This window comes from Pleurodeles waltl, chromosome 4_2 (assembly GCF_031143425.1).
Source record: "Pleurodeles waltl isolate 20211129_DDA chromosome 4_2, aPleWal1.hap1.20221129, whole genome shotgun sequence".
NCBI lineage: Eukaryota > Metazoa > Chordata > Amphibia > Caudata > Salamandridae > Pleurodeles > Pleurodeles waltl.
Window position 1 is genome coordinate 408,350,174 of NC_090443.1, and position 14,396 is coordinate 408,364,569.

Here is a 14,396-nt window from a genome sequence, read left to right on the forward strand (position 1 = left end):
AAGGAAACCCTCTCAAACCCCACTCACTCCAGTTCACCATGCTGTCTACAGCTGGCAAGGTATCCTTCTTGCAGCTGGGAGAAGCGGGTGACTTGTGGATAGACACAATGGACAGAATGCAGATTCAATTCACAATAGCCAATCTTTGGGACGATTCATGTGAGAAAATGTGCTCCAGATGACGAGGGAATCATAACATCTGAAAAACATGTGTTCATCCAGGGTTTTCTAGGCACTATAGGAATAATGCTTGTAACAAAACTAAATGGTACACATCCTTTGCATTTTGCTTGCTGCACTGATTTCACTACTTATTTTTCTTTAACCAATACTGGCATTCACATCTGGTACTACTCAGGAATGCTGGTCTTGGTAACTGTCTCAGCGGTGCATTTCCATTTATTTAGCATGTACAACCCCTGACAAGATGTATTACACCAGTAAGCACACTGCTCCAAATCCAGGGTTACTGCTTAGTCCAGTGGTTATTGGTTACAGCAATTAGTTTTGTGCTTGCAAGGACACCATTCCATGGATTTACTCAGGTTCCCTTGCCTCAGTTTAAATTAAGGGAAGTTAGATGTGATCAGTACTGGAGGTTATGCGAGCTCATGCAGATGATTGGTGGGATTCATTTTTAAACTAGAAGAGTTTAAGTATTGAGTGCGGACAATTTGCAGACATGCAATAATAGTGATTATTGGAAACATGCCTGTGACTTTGCATGCCTCCTCGCACTAGGTAAAGCCAACTCAGAATATGGAAATGGAGAGGGTCATTGGAAAGAAGAAGAAAAAAAAAAAAAAAGGGAGCATCTACAATCGAGTTTGTTAAGTCAAGGTCAGTTTTTCATGCAGTGCTTTAGGAAGCCAGAGATAGGCTTTTAAGATTGCTTGCAATCTGAGGTTGCAGAACCGTAAAAAGAAACTACATTATTTGCACACGAGATAGCACTATATCAGGTACATTTGATAAGCAATACGATCAGTCCAAGTCGGTCCACTGCTTCAGCAAGGACAGTTTATTACTTTTTGGGGTTGGAAGCGCAAGGTAATGGCAGGATGCATATATAGGGAACTAATGAAAGCTTTAGTCTCTGCTCAAAGGAGGCAGAGCCCCACTCCACTTGCTGCAGTACCACATAGCAGTGGGATTGTCTGGGAGGACATGAACTAGATTCCTTTGATGGTTGACAGGAAAGCTTTCAACATCAAGTTAATAGCCTGTAAGTGTAGCTGGTTCTGGTGGATGAGAAGGCAGATCTCTGCTTGAGACGAGCGTCCTTTAATCAGCAGCTCTTCCAGACGACCTACCCACCCTGAAGTGACCAGTATATAAGCCCTTTGGGGCAAGGAAAGAAGTCTGCCACTGGTCAAATTGCAGTTGAGCAGCCACTAGTGTAGAACTTTTGCAATATCCTATGAAATCTGAATAGTCTGATAGCTTCCATTGGTGCGGGGCCCACTGAGACATCAGATGCCACTGCTGAATCTGAGAGAACTTGGGCCAATGTGAGCATCCTGAATGTTTTCTTCTATAGGAAGAAGTTGAGCAGTGGAAGATTTAAACCAGGGCAAAGCCCTCCAACCTTTTCTGACTCTAGGAAATAGTGGGAGTAACATCCATTTCTAATTTCTGAGGACAGGACCCTCTCCATGGCGCCTTTGTCCACAAGAGCCTTGTGTTGCTGAAGGATAATGGACAAATGGTACTCTGAAAGTCACTCATGTAATCTGGAATAGGCATTGGAACAGAAAGGAATAGCAGGTCATAGCCCCTTTGGATTTTATTGCTTGCCACATCTGTACAAAAAGGGTGAAACTGCCTCACTATTGTGTTAAGCGACTAAAGGTAAACTAAAGTGGCTGCTGCCATAGGGGCTGGTAACTGGAAAGTGTGTTGCACATATTGACCTGAGCACTGCTTGCTACATTTCCTATACAGAAAGGAATGGCATACCACTTGTTGAGGTGGTGGGCCTGGACATTGCCTGAAGGTGAAACCCCGTGCAATGCTGCAAGTCCAAAATGCTGTGGATACTGCCTTGCGAGTGCAGAAAGACCACAGGAGTGAACAGCTGCTCTTATTTCTTTAAAGTGCTCAAGGGTAGCACCTTCTGTCTCAGCAGTGTCAAGACCTGTTGAATAGCATTTCCATGAGTGACACCTGAATGTCACCCAAAACGTCAGTGTATCTCATTCATGCTAGTGTCAAAAATCTGCCATGTCCAGTCCTGAGCGGATGAGGTACTTGACAGGATCCTGGTCCATGCCATACTAGCTCTGAATTCCTCTGGCACTGCAGGTAAAATGTCAGCAACTGGCTCCCATAATGCGTGGCAACATCATCCCAGCAAGCAGCTGGCGTTGACCTAAGGGCGAGGCAAGCAAATGAAAACATCCTCTTACCAAACACCTCCATTCTCTTCAACTCCCTGTCTGACAGGGTCACGGAGAAGGAAAAGGGGTTAACTCTGCTGGTGGAGACCTGTTCTCTTCAGAGTAGGATGCTGCATGAGAAAGGCAATGGCACATCTTTGTAGGCCAGATCCCAGTGACACTTCCTGTTCTCTGGTGGACAAGAGCAAGGTTTGGACCAAGTGGCCATTAGTGTCAGTTAGGGCATTGTTAAATGCTAGTGGAGGTTCTGATGAGGATTGTCCTGACTGGAGAACCTCGGTAAGGATGTTAGTCTTCACTTTGACTAAAGGCAGTAGTAAATTTAGGACTTCAGGTGCCCTTCTGATCAGCACGGCGAAGGTAGCAGGCTCTTCTGTCGAAGGACATGGAAAGGGTGCCATAGAACTAACCACTTATCATCCCAACTGGTCTCTTGTAGTTCCATATAAACTTGTTATTGTCACATTATAGGGAAAATTCATCACTATCAAAAACAACTGGTCAACTCTGGTCAGACTCCAATCCAAAGAGTTGTTGGAATACCGGAAGACAACCTCTTGGTAAAGGCAGTGTCTTGTCAGAGTCAGACTGAAGGGAGCAAAGGCACGTAGGAAATGAAGTCATGCGTGGTGGAGTTATACACAGATTTGGCTTAGCTGGACAGACCTATGGGTTCAACATTCTCCTACAGCATTGGTGCTAGGGTCAACGTGGCAAGTCTGGTTCAGATCATGGAGCAGCTGTGGAATCAGGACTGGAGTTCAAACTGACTGAAGCAGGTTCGTGAGGCACAGTCCGCGTCGAGGGTAGACCCGCCAGCTGTAATCCAGCTGGAGAACTCTGCTGATCCAGGGGGGTAAACGGAACACCAGAGGGAGCTATTAAGGTGCTGCAAACGCAAAGAATGGCCTCTTTAAACACTTCAATTTGTTGTAGCTTTGCCAATGGACCCATAAACTTTGGGTGCATCAGGATCAGCTGCAGCATCGGCTCCTCAGTAAGGGACTGGGTGAGAGACTGTTACTTCTGGGGCAGAGCAGAGAAGACACAGATCTGTTCGACATCACTGATTGACCCGTGTGATTTCTAAGCTGAAAAATCTTCCAAATCCAGCCTGGCACCTGGGGATATTCTTAAAGTGAAGAATCTGGAAGTAGAAGTATCCACCAGAACTACCAATACATGCAATCTACAAATGCAAGGGACAGGAAGTCAACATATGGAACCACATACTCATGCTACACTGTCTAGTACACTCCACCCCCATTTACACATAAGTAACCCCAAAGCGTCTTGGACATGCGCCGAACCTCAACAACATTCTACACCAAAACCTGCTATTTTAAAAAGTAAGGTCACACGCCAAATCCTTTAACATCAAGTCACCTTCCAAACATTATGTATCGGGTAATCAGATTTGTTCACCTGCCTATACCATTTTGGCAAATATTGCAGATGATGGTAAGAGGTAAAGAGAGCTTGTTTACTCTAAGAAAGCAGCTTCAGAGAACTCCATAACAATGGTCCAGCCAACTGCATCTTACCCTGTGGCCTTATAGTAATAATAAATCACCTGTGCTCACCATCGTGCTGGAGGCGCTTCCAAAATCCCCTCCCCCCCTCCACCCCCCAAAAAAAGTGTGCCTTGTTTGCTTGAAAGAACCAAACAATCAGAGGCTAAAATGTAATCCAGGCGCAATATTCTGATATTAATTTTGCAATTTCACTATGAAAAGATCTGCACAAACGCACAGTGATCATTCACGTCATAAAACTAACATTTATCTCCTCTCGGGTGACCGACAGGCAAACGGATTCACGGATGAGGTGCTGGAGGGTTCAGGAGGATGGGGTTTATGGGGAGGGGGGTTGTAGACTTTCTGCAGTGGATCACACAACACGGTGGAGTGGGGAACTCAAGATGAAAGCGTTTGAACATTTCCAGTAACAGGCGCTTCTTCCCCAGGCGAACAGGAAACATAAAAGGAATTTGGCAAAGCAAATAGGACTGGAATTGGCCGTCAGCTTTCTGGCAATTGTTTGGTCAAGATTTTTTCTTAACTCCCTGGCACTGAAGAGAAATACTTTTGTGTTTGGATGTGTTCCCCATGATAGTAGGAGTCATGGCATGCCACCCTAAGTCAACCAAAGGCTGAAATAGTCAACCAAAGGCTGAAATAGGCTAATACATTGTCCCTTACTGCATGCTGGAGTGGGTGGTGAATGTCACCAATCAGACTAATGTAAAAGCAAAAGGTCTTGGCTAACTCAGGTCTGAGGAAGTCAGTCTGGCATTGGTGGCAAACCTCTTGCCTTAGAAAAGAAAGCAATATGCCAGGCAAAATAGAAAGAAGGAAAGCAGGCAGATGAAAGAAAGAAATAAGGCAATAGAAAGAAGGCAAGCAGGCAAAAGAAAGTAGGAAGGTGTAAGACAGAAAGGCAAAGATTGATAAGTGAAAGGATGATAGAGAAAAATAATGAAATGCAAGCATTGTAAAAAAAGAAAGGGAAAAAATAAAAGTAGGACGAAAGAAAAATAAATGAAGGGCGGGAGGAAAGAAAGAGGAAAATAAAATAGAGGGTAACTCAATACAGAACAAGTTTAAAACAGACACAATCTGTTATGTTGTGAAATAGCAGCAGTCAAGTAAAGCGAAATACTCCAAAACGAATTTACAACAGCTTTGACAGGAGATGGGATCTGATAAAAACAAAATGTGCATCAGAAGCATCCTGCAATCACAGTATCGACAAAAATACCACACTAAAGTAATTATAAAGCAAAAACAAAAACACGCACTGAAGGGAACTACATTGCATGCAGATGTGCTCCTTGTGAGAGCAAAACGCAGTCACTAAAAGTGAGGTTGACCAGTGGCTTATGTAGGCTGACTTACTGCCCCATGCTATATGCTGTAGAGGGTGGAACCAAATGTGAATGATACCAACAGACCAAAGGCTGAAGAGAGGTGGCTGAAAGCCCCTATATAAGTATATTATACCTATATTAGTAAAATCAACAAGGTCTTAACAGACCTAAAAAGGCAGAACACGAAAAACAGTAGATCCTGAATTCACTTTTACAAATAGCAATAGCGCAAATGACTAAGCATTCTTGCAGGATCAAGTTGATTTGCTCACCATTATTTGTCTTCGCTCGCTTGGTAGGTCCTGGAGCCCCCAATCGCTGTCACTGGTACTCCTGTGTCCTCTTTGTCCCCTTTCTTGCCGCTTCTGCTTGCATTTTGCTGTTTCCTTGGCTCATTAGTTGTGTCTGTCTTCTCCTGCGCCATCTCGTTATTGCCTTTATCGCTGGGTGCTTCTTTCGAGGGCTGCTTCCCTGTTCCCTCTCCTCCGATTTGTTTTAGGGTTCATTCTTTGCTATATGTTGACACCACCTCCCTTGCGACCTTCGGTATTTCTTCTAGGTTGGACGACTAGCTGGTGCCTTGGTCCTCCATATTGGGCTGCGGAACAGAAGCTTTCTAGATATCTGGCAGCTGGGTTGCGTTGACTCAATGGGCAGTCCCCTGCTGCTTGCAGTTAGTGTTATTTTTTTTAGCCAGGTTGTGTCGCGCCCCAAGGGCTGTCCGACTGCTTCTTGGCCCCCTTTATTTATTTGCTTGTTCGCTGCTGAACTCGGGTTGAGTAGCCTACCTGGGCGGTCCCTGGTCGCCTCTTGTGCTGCTCAGCAGCCAGGTTGCATTAACCAAAGGCTGTCCCTGGCTGCCCCTCTTTGTTAGCTTTAGTCTTTGCTGCAGTAGCAGCTGCCTTCACTTTGCGAGTGATTACGTGTAGCTTTGCCAGGTGCTGAGGTGTTCACTGCATGCCCACAGATGTTGGTGCTCCCCCTGATGGTGTCTGCTTTTGCTTCCCAGGTTACCGTAGGGCGATCATTGTTAACCTAGGACAACTGGCCTTCTTGGCTAAACACTTTTGAACCGTTTACTCCCCACTTCTTCCGATTCTCATAGGCATGAGCAGTACTAGTTAAATGCTGCACAATAGGCAGGCACTCTGTCAAAGTCCCCCTGTCCGGGCCTGTGTTGGCTGGTACCAGGTTCGTGCACTTACTTGTTTAGCGCACTTTTAATTCCACTTTTTGCTCATCTTCCGTGAAGCCTGACTGCTGCACGTGTCTTGCTCACTCCCCCAGAGCTCCTAACTCTGGCTAGGGTTACCAGGGGGATGAGGCATGGCTTACAGGACTCTGCCTGTGGAGCGCTGCTTCTCTGGGAGTCACTTGCCTGCCAAATTCTGCTGCCTCACTGGGGCCACCCGCCCTCACCGTGCTCCGCGATGGCACGTCAGACGTCCTAGTCTCCCTGCGCAGCCTGCCTTCGTACCTTCCTGGGCTGCGGTGGGGACTCCTATGCTGCCGACACCTGGTAGCACCGCATTGCTGGTCTCCGGTGCTGCGGCGATGGCCGGGTCCCTTATGCCAGATACCCTCTATGGAATGAAGCTGGGCACTCCTGTGCTTCGAAGTGGAAGTTGGGCGTTCCTTGAGCCTCAGCGGCACCTCCTGGCTTCACCACAAGCTGCCGTGATTGTGAAGCACGGACTATCTCATCCTTCCAGAGCCATGGTGGTGACCGCTCAGCTCTCCCCGCTAATCACTGACCAGGTGCAAAGAGGGGTTTCAGCCAGGACAGACCCTTTTTATTCACTCCCTCACCGTGAACCCCGAGGGTGCGGAGGTGAACTCAAATCATTACAAGGCCTCCTACTGGCCCAGGAGTTTCTGCCCTTTCTCCGTTTTTGTGCCCCGGCCCCTTCCAAAGCTTTAGCCCTGTAACAAAAAGGGGGTGGGGTGCCACTTCCTGTTGGCGCCTTTGCACACCCATGCTCGTAGTCCCGGTGCACTCTGTCTGGCCTTAGCAGGGTTTCTGTGCCGACCCCTCTAGCCCCCTTCAGGTGTAGGCCTTCGCCCTCAAACAATGGAGCTTTTATCAAGACAGATAGGAGCTCAGCATGAAAGGATAATATGTCTGTTATGGAGGAAGACTAAAAAGTAGATGGAGATAGAAAGCTACAATATTTATGCATTTTTATATAGCACTTCATACAGCACACCTGCATCTGCAAGTGTTGTAAATATTGTGTTACTATTACCCATTTCATGGCAGTCAATGTACAAAGCTTGGAAGAATGGAAAACCAATTCGGCCTTACTGTATTTCAGAAACACAAGTCCTCCAGATCTCTGCAGTGCTCAGAGGCGAAAGTACTGCTCTCACAACTAGGAGAGAATGAGAGAGCACGAAAATGAGAAATAGCGAATATATGAGAGCGAAAGGAAGGGAATGGGTGAGTATATGAGAGACTGACCCTTGCGGAATTCCCCAAGTGGTTCCTCCTTGTTAACAGCCGCATTGATATTGAAGCCATGTGTTTGCGTTTATGGGAGGATTAACAGATTCAACCAGAAATAAGGGAGATCATAGCTCTGAGGAATTAAGCTTTTTTTCCCCTTCAGAGTACGTATTTAAAGATTTATTCTGGGGAAAAAAAACACTGTATTACTTATACCAGAGAGAAAGAGGAGTCGTCAAATGTGTCCAATATGTATTTAGTAGGTTACAAAAACAGAAGAGACACCCTAAAACCGTTCCTGAAAAACAGGTTTCAGAAGTGTGGCCCAAAACAAATCCAGCAATTCCTTAAAGAGATCAAAGCATGAGGCGTGCTTCACTCAAAAATGGTTACTCCTTTAAATCTGTGAAAATATGAATTAAAGGACGAGTGTGTTTCTTAAAACAAAGGATCTATGAAGAAGCCCTTTTTTTCTCTGTGGAAACGGCCAAAAAGTAGTAGTGACCTTAGTAATCGTGTGCAGTCGAAGCAGGTCCTTGGGAAGGAAGGTGTTAAGTACAGTTACTAAAACTCTCAATGTTCCCTGAACAGGACAGTTCTTGGTCAGGAAGGAAAAAAACACCACCCCCGCACACACACACACACACACACACACACACACACACACCAGCACTGTCATCTTATGACTATCATCCATTTGTTGAACGCACTGCAGTTATCTACCAATTTAAAACCCTGCTTCCATCTTCAGAAGACAGAAGAGTGAGGGTGACTATTTGCCACCACCAGAAACAATTCGAGAGTGCAGTCCAGAGAGCCGCACAAGAACTTCTTCAGTTCTGGTTGAAATTCACCCAAAACACAAGCATGCTACGACCAATATCAGAGGAAAAGCATGTGTTACCCGTAGAGTTGTTAGTATTTATGAAGAGGTAGCCAACATGTGGCCGCATGCAAGGTCACCTCTCTTCATTATACTAGAATGACGCCAAGAACGCAGCTGCTAATCATGACCAAAAGGTTGTCAAGTGTGAAGGTAATGCACAAATAAAGGCAAAGAGCATCAGAATTACAGGCATAAAAAAAACAACTTCAAAAAAACAAAAACACAACGAACATTTTTCAGGTGAGGTTTTTATGGACAAAACCAATCGTAAATCCTTTGATGCTTCTTATTCCATAAGAACTGGAGTCTATCGGTACGCTGCACTGGTGAACACAATCAAATCAACAGAGAGGCCTGTGTTCCTGTGGGTTTCAGGAGACGTAATCATCCGTCGTAGGTAACAAACATGTTCAATTGGTGAAGAGAAACACCTTTCAATATTATGTATCCAACACTAGATGGCATTAGAGTACAGAGTATGTGGCCTGCAGCACCACACGATGCCAACAGTCAAAATTATGAACCCAAAAAAGGAAGCGGACTGACCACTTTAATGGTTGTTTTACATAATAATAATTAACCTCCAGCAAAACACAAACTATGCTTGAAAAAAATGCTTTTGGGTAGGAAAACTCAAGTCGTGGAAGCAGTAACTGACTTTTAGTATTCTCTACCAGTGCAAACTGACCACGACTGTCCGAAAGATAGGTGCCGCATGAAGATATATTGAATGGACTAAACTCGACAGACAGTATACTGTATGTCATGTTTGTCTTGACCTCAAATTAAGCAATAAAGGAGATCACACAGATAAAATAAATAAATAAATAAATAAAAGTGGGCCCAAAGTAAAGTACATCAAACGTGTGGCAAGTACTCAAATCCCGATCGGGAAAGTTAGTCAAAATATAAATAAAATAAAAAAAACAACTTTCCGAGTGTTTTCGAGAAGCTTAGCAGCAAAATGAAGCTGCCTTTCAACTACTACAGCAGAGCCAATTGGGGTTGCAGGAGCAGCCCGGGCACAAAGGAACACTGGCATTTTCGCTTTGTTAATCTGTGCTCAACGGTGGCGTTTTACGAGTAGCATTAAGCTCAAAGTGCGCAGCACCTACAATGACAGCACAAAGATGTAGTTGGCTACATGTTCAATGATACAGACATATTACACACTATAAAGAAGAGCAGTGCTGAATATTTCCAAACACCAGGCTCCGCCAAAGAATGGGTTTACTGGGGAATGTGTTCACCAATACCATGAAGAACTTAGTGGCTTTTGTCAAGGACCCTCTCGTGCTTTTGTTTGAACCCACAACGTGACATTAATGTGTAGTTGCGAGCGGCTGCTAACCATCGTTGTTGGAGACAGGAATAGAAAGATTGCTGATTGCGAGGCAGTTTTTGGTCAGAGCGAGTAGGTGGGAGGGAGGATTGGGAAATGAAGATAAGAGGAGCATCCTGTCATACCAAAAACCATCGACTACTGAGCCACTTCTCTATTTGCCTCACAGGTCTACAAGGTACCAGGTAGAGGAATGCATGAAGCCGGGGTATCCAACAAATTCACTGTTCTCGCAGTCAAAGATTGAAATACATTTAGTAAAGAGAAATAGTGCTCTGAAGTCCTAAAGTCTCCCCGCAGTCAAAATAACCACCAATTTCTCAGTTGCTATAGCCTACTGCTGAAAACCTCATCTGTTCACTGGGTTACAGATAAAGACTTCTAAAAGGTGTAATGTGAAACCTGAAAGGTTCGACATTTGAATGGCCTGGATCGTCCACCGATCAAACTCTCCTTTTACAATGAGCCACCTAGCTACACACGCAAGGTGTTGTAGTCTGGATGAGCTGCCATGACTGACAAGCATTTAGCCAATCCTCTCAAAAGTGATTAAAGAGCTGTTCCAAGAATTGGTTGAATACTTGCTAATTGCCAAAAAAGCAGACCTCTGTGCATTTTACCCCTACTAACCGGCAGTAAGTGCTTGTCCTCCTCCTTTAAACATGGTTGAATTGGCAAATTCCTAATTAGTATATGTAACTTGTATAAAAGTCCCTACATATGGTACAAGGTGTACCCAGGGCCTGCAAACCCAAAGTGGGTAGCCTAAGCCCTGGATAACGTTAGTTATCTAGGGTGTGCCCCACAGTGATTCCCACTTGCTAGCTCTTGCCAAGCATACATGTGGTAACTCCAATCACCCATTTCAGAACACTCCTGGACCTGAGAAAGATCAGAGGAGGATTGAACCGGTTTTCAATTTGGGAAGAACCCTGAAGGACTGAACGTGCTCTCTCTTGTACCCAGGACAAAGAAGTGGACTTTAAGGTTCATAAGGCTGACCTGTTAAAGCTTTAGATACACAACAAGCTAAGAAAGGCCTTTTCCTGCAACTACCCAGCTGATGATTGGCAACTGGACCTGGACTAGGCCCGCTGCAGTCTCGGTATCTCAAAGTGCTTCCCCATAGGACTTGGCAGCTTTAGAAGCGTAGTGCTGTGGTGGATTAGGACTGAAAAGGATTAAATTCAGAAGGTGAACTCTTCGACCAGAACAAACTGGCTAGTGTATCCGACCAGCCCTCCATAGCTGTCAGTGTCAAATTGCTCATAGGTCCAAGTCTACAACAATCACTTACTATGATTGACACACTAGCTTTGTGGTGCTATTTCAACTTAAAAACACACAAACATATCTGCAGGTTTTGTATTTTTGTCATTTTGTTTATTATATTTTACTCTTTCTAATTTGGTTTCAGATTTGTATTGTTTGTATTTAGACTTTGCTACTGTTTTGGTATTGCATGAATACTTTACACATTGTCCTAAGCTAAGCCTGCCTATTCTACGCCATAACTACCAGGATGTTTAGCTTAGACTATGAGGTTTCACTCAGACAAGGATGTGAGTAATCCTTGAAGTTTGTAGCAATCCAGCCAAAATAAAGATCCAAGTTCTTATAATAGATATGCTCTATTCTTCGGATGCATCAGAATATGAAAGAAACCATACTTTTTGTCATCAAGCGGTCAATGACATCCTCCAAGCTGCCATTTGCTGTACAGCATAATAACAAATAAAAAAACTCTACCTGTCTTATACCAACCCAGGTTGCTAACACCAGTGCATCACTGCCTACTTATAACACCAACTAGTTGGCTTTTGAGTTAATTGACATTGCTTCCCATCCTACATAATGCATGTGGAGTTTTGGACTCTACTTAACTGTGTCAAACATTTACAATTATGAGGAAAGGGCAAATGGCTGAATTGAATAGTCCTCATTAGGTCTGTATCTCTTCGTTCCTTCAGTTTGTTAACTCCAGGAGATGGATGTATGCATTTGATTATGTGGTTGTTGTATATAGGAACGCCAATGTAACTAATTCAGAAGTTCACAGTGGAATGTCAAGGTTTTACAATTTGTCAGAGCATTTGGAAATGCATGGGCTGCCCACTGAAGACCTGGAATTAATCAATTCATGCAATGATTCTGAAGTCAATGTCAAGCAAGGCTAGGGTGCAAAACAACGACAGGAGTGCTGGTGGGTATTGGATCGTGAAGGCCTACACACTACTAAAATCGTGTTCTATAGATACTCAAGTTAGAAAAAGCAAACGTTAATGGCTTAATTCTTGATAGACTGTTTAACTGATCTATTACATTTATATGCGGGACCTCATAATAAAAAGTGAGTTACCCCTTCCTCTACATAAGGCTCAAATTGATTTGATGTTTAAATCTCTTGGGGTTGTTTCCCTGAGGCAAGCACACAGCAACTATGCAGTTAACAATGCCTTCCTCAAGAAGGCCTACTTACACCCTTACAATCCGCTCCCTTACCTTTACTTTTCCATCACAGTGAACTGAAGCCACAGAAGTGGAGACTTTCACCAATTTTGTGGCAGACAGATGGATCTTGAAGTGACGGAAGAAATGTGAATACAAACAGTTCAAGAACAATTGCACTTCCTCCTCCGTGACCTCGTCCCGATTCTTATGAATATCATCCCACAGGGCTCGAGCATCTTCTGGATGTATGGCATAGGAAATGTCAAGGCTTTGCGGATGGATAGGCACAGAAAACAAGAGTTCCGTTGGGGCGAGATGACTGCGAATGTCATAGCCTGTCCACATGGCTGCCATCCACGAGAGGTCACGTGAGCTGATGGCCAAGTCACTAATGCAGCAGTCAAATGTCTTCTGGAACCAGCTACCAACTAATGCAGTGAAAGTCTCAGTGCCATTCACCAAAAATAAAGGAAGGCACGTAAAAGTCTCTGGTAAAAAGTCCAACACTTCCTCATCCCCAAACGTACAGCAGAACCAGCCTGTCCATACCACTTTATCTTCAGAGTGTGACGCTGCAAACTGTGGTTTTGACATAAGCTTTAAAAAAAAAAAAAAAAAAAAAAAAAGTATAAGAGTGCACAAGTTAATGAACATTCAAAACACTGAAAATGGAAAGCAATCAAACCTGTGTCCTTACAACATTCGTATATCCACCCCCCTTTTGCCAAGTATGAAATACTCTTTTCAAATTGAGATCGAACACATTGCTAAAGACAGAAAGATACCTACAGAAGCCGACAACTTAACAGGAGCCCAGTAGGAATCTATGCTTGGACATCACATTTAAAAGCTCTAGGCCAAATGTAAATTTTACATTTTATTGTCAGAAGAACATCGACTGCATTAATCGGCCTCTGAAAGCCCAGCGCAGATCATTTCTAGTAGGAACCCACCAGAAAACAAGGCGTTGCCATAAAACAGAACATCAAAGAAGCAGGAACAACCATAACTAGAGTTCAATTGTAGGACAAGATCTCAGACTCTGAAACATTCCCAATCCATTGGCAAGAAAAAACACTTTCTTAAAAACATTCCCAAAAACCGAGCAGCATGGACAACCTTCCAAACTATTTATTTACTAGAGAATACAATGTCAGGCATGAATGCATGGAAAGATCCATACTTTGCATTACCTAGACATCGACGACCATAAGCGTAGTTAGCACTTCCCTCCATCTCATCATTCACTTTTTTTTTTTTTTTTTTAACTAGGTACTAAACAAGGATTGATGATGCTGCTACCTCACCCACAGGTTCCCAGAAAGTTTTCTTCCTACTGAAACCTATGTCCTGATCACACTCTAATATGACTAAGTTACAAGCTCAGTTCTTCCTCAACTGAACGGATTAACTAACAATACCTAAATGCGATACTTAACATGTCGCAAATCACAAAACAAAGATAACAGCTGCATCATCCTAAGTCAGACAGAGCTATTTTATAAATTATTGCATTAACCCCCCTGCTTCTAATCTAGTGAAAAAGGTCTCAATCAGAAGAGCAAATTAAGTTTTTCTAGAAGGGGTTGGAAGCACAGGCAGACAGCTAGAAATGAATGTGATTTAAGCTGCCATACATCGAGATGTGGGTTTTTAGTTTCGGGGCTGGGAGGACTGATATTAGACATAACTTCTTTCTGTCACTCAGTTTTAAACTACTGAAACCTCTGATGCAATCTGCAAAAGGATGCAAAGAGGGAGCCTCGCGTGCCTTGGAGTAGCAAAAGCATGACCTCAGCACCTTCCCGAGGAAAGGAACCTTGCTCTTTAGCATCAGTATGCTGGCTCAAGAACCTGCAGCAACTCAAGTGACAATCATATCACCTCTCAGTTCAAAGGGGGTTTGTGTGTCTACCGTGGTCTTCTTTAAACGGATTCATTAGGGACAAAGGCACCTGGCGTTTATGACCAGGAAACACATAATGCATGTAAATACATCCATC

The 14,396-nt window shown here is 43.9% G+C and overlaps 1 protein-coding gene across 1 annotated transcript in view; it reads right to left on the minus strand.

Moving 5' to 3' along the window:
- CENPL (centromere protein L) overlaps nt 1–14,396 on the minus strand; it is a 43,774-nt gene that overhangs the window by 11,840 nt on the left and 17,538 nt on the right. Inside the window, exon 4 of the mRNA XM_069231583.1 lies at nt 12,445–12,990. Coding sequence (XP_069087684.1) covers nt 12,445–12,990 — 546 coding nt within the window. The remainder of the gene's footprint in view (nt 1–12,444; nt 12,991–14,396) is intronic.